General features: G+C 46.6%; 1 protein-coding gene across 1 annotated transcript; it reads left to right on the forward strand.

Annotated features, from left to right (window-relative positions):
* Positions 1–578: 578 nt before the first annotated feature.
* On the forward strand, positions 579–1,472 carry EDB91DRAFT_1255529 (uncharacterized protein; the record flags this gene model as incomplete). Its single annotated transcript, XM_041323998.1, has 1 exon — positions 579–1,472. One exon carries the CDS (start codon positions 579–581, stop codon positions 1,470–1,472), a length of 894 nt encoding a protein of 297 aa, XP_041170146.1.

Consider the following 1,472-nt stretch of genomic DNA (forward strand, 5'->3'; position numbering starts at 1 on the left):
ATCTACTTACATGATACCTACAGTATATAAACCCCTGTAATACTCCAGAACTCCTCAGTTCAAATATCATCTTAGTTCTGCTCATTCCTGCAATCTCCAGACTTGAGTCTCATCTCTTGTCCACCTCTGAGTCTTAGGGGTTAAACCTTAGGACTAATTCTCCAGCTCTACCTTAGGGTAGTCTAACCTCTGTTCTATTTCTACTCTGGACTTCCATAGTAGCCTTGCTCCATTCCCACATAGTCTTCTGGAGTTCCAGCCGAACTCCACCGACGTTTGTCCTCTGGAACTCCCCCGGACTTCCTGTCGGACTTCCCCTCTGCCCACCGGAAATTAAGGGCATGTACTCGGGTAAGGGGCACAGCAGCACGAGCAGCTGAAGCCGAAGCCCTTTGAGTAGTCTTTCCCTTGAGCACAACCTTAACATGTTTTGTCTACCACCTCATACAACACACAAGCTGCAGCCTCTTGATGTCAGAGTTTTTGGCCCTCTCCAGTGAGCATGGTATAAGTATTGTGAGGATGTGTTTGATGTAACTGGTTATGAAATTCCCAGACAGAATTTTGTCAATCAATATATGGCAGCTCAGGCCCAGGCATTTACAGAAGAAATGATTACAAAGGCATGGAAGAACAGCGGCATCCATCCACTCGATCCCCACATCTTTACCAACAAGGATTTTGCTCCCAGCATGGCCACATCAACAGAAGCCCATGTCCCACCCTCATTCCCCATCCAACCTAGCCAGCTTTACCTATATCAAGATATCCTGCCATCTTGTGATGATGCAGTCAAGGCCAATAACATTGACTCAATGGATGAGTCCAAGTCCAATAGTGATGTGTCAGGCAGCAAAAGCAATTCAGAAACTTCTAACAGTGGTTCAGAGTCGAGCAAAGAGAGCAAAGAGTCAGAGATGGATGAGGATGTGGTCGATGAAGATCAGCACTCCCATGTCCAAATTACTGTGTCACCACCTTCCAACTCACCCAATCAACCGTCAATGCAGGTCCAGATTGCTGTGCTGGAGGCGAAGGTCAAATCCCTGGAGTCTGAGCTGCATTCCACTAAAGCTCACTGTGCAATGGCACTGAGCGAGGTGGGCTTGATGAAGAAACAACTCAATAAGTGGCAAAAAAGACATGGACACGAAATATCAATGCACTGGTGGTTGACATCTGTGGAGGGACTGCGGCAGTGTGAGGAACAGGATATGGCAAGAGAGGCTAAAGCTGAGAAGAAAGTACAAGTAGTAGCACAGAAAGCATTGAAGCAGGCAAGTAGGCTGGCTCAACAGGCTACACAGGGATCCAACATTTGTTTCACTGGCGCTCTTTCCATCAAGAGCAAAGAAGATCTCATTGACATTGCTAATCAGCTGACAATCAAGACAACAGGTACCAAGGCCGAGTTGTTGAAGGTTATCAGAGAGTACTTTGATGCTCACGCTGATCTCAAGAATGACACATAA

The sequence above is a fragment of the Suillus paluster genome (assembly GCF_016628075.1).
Source record: "Suillus paluster strain FC165 chromosome Unknown EDB91scaffold_144, whole genome shotgun sequence".
NCBI lineage: Eukaryota > Fungi > Basidiomycota > Agaricomycetes > Boletales > Suillaceae > Suillus > Suillus paluster.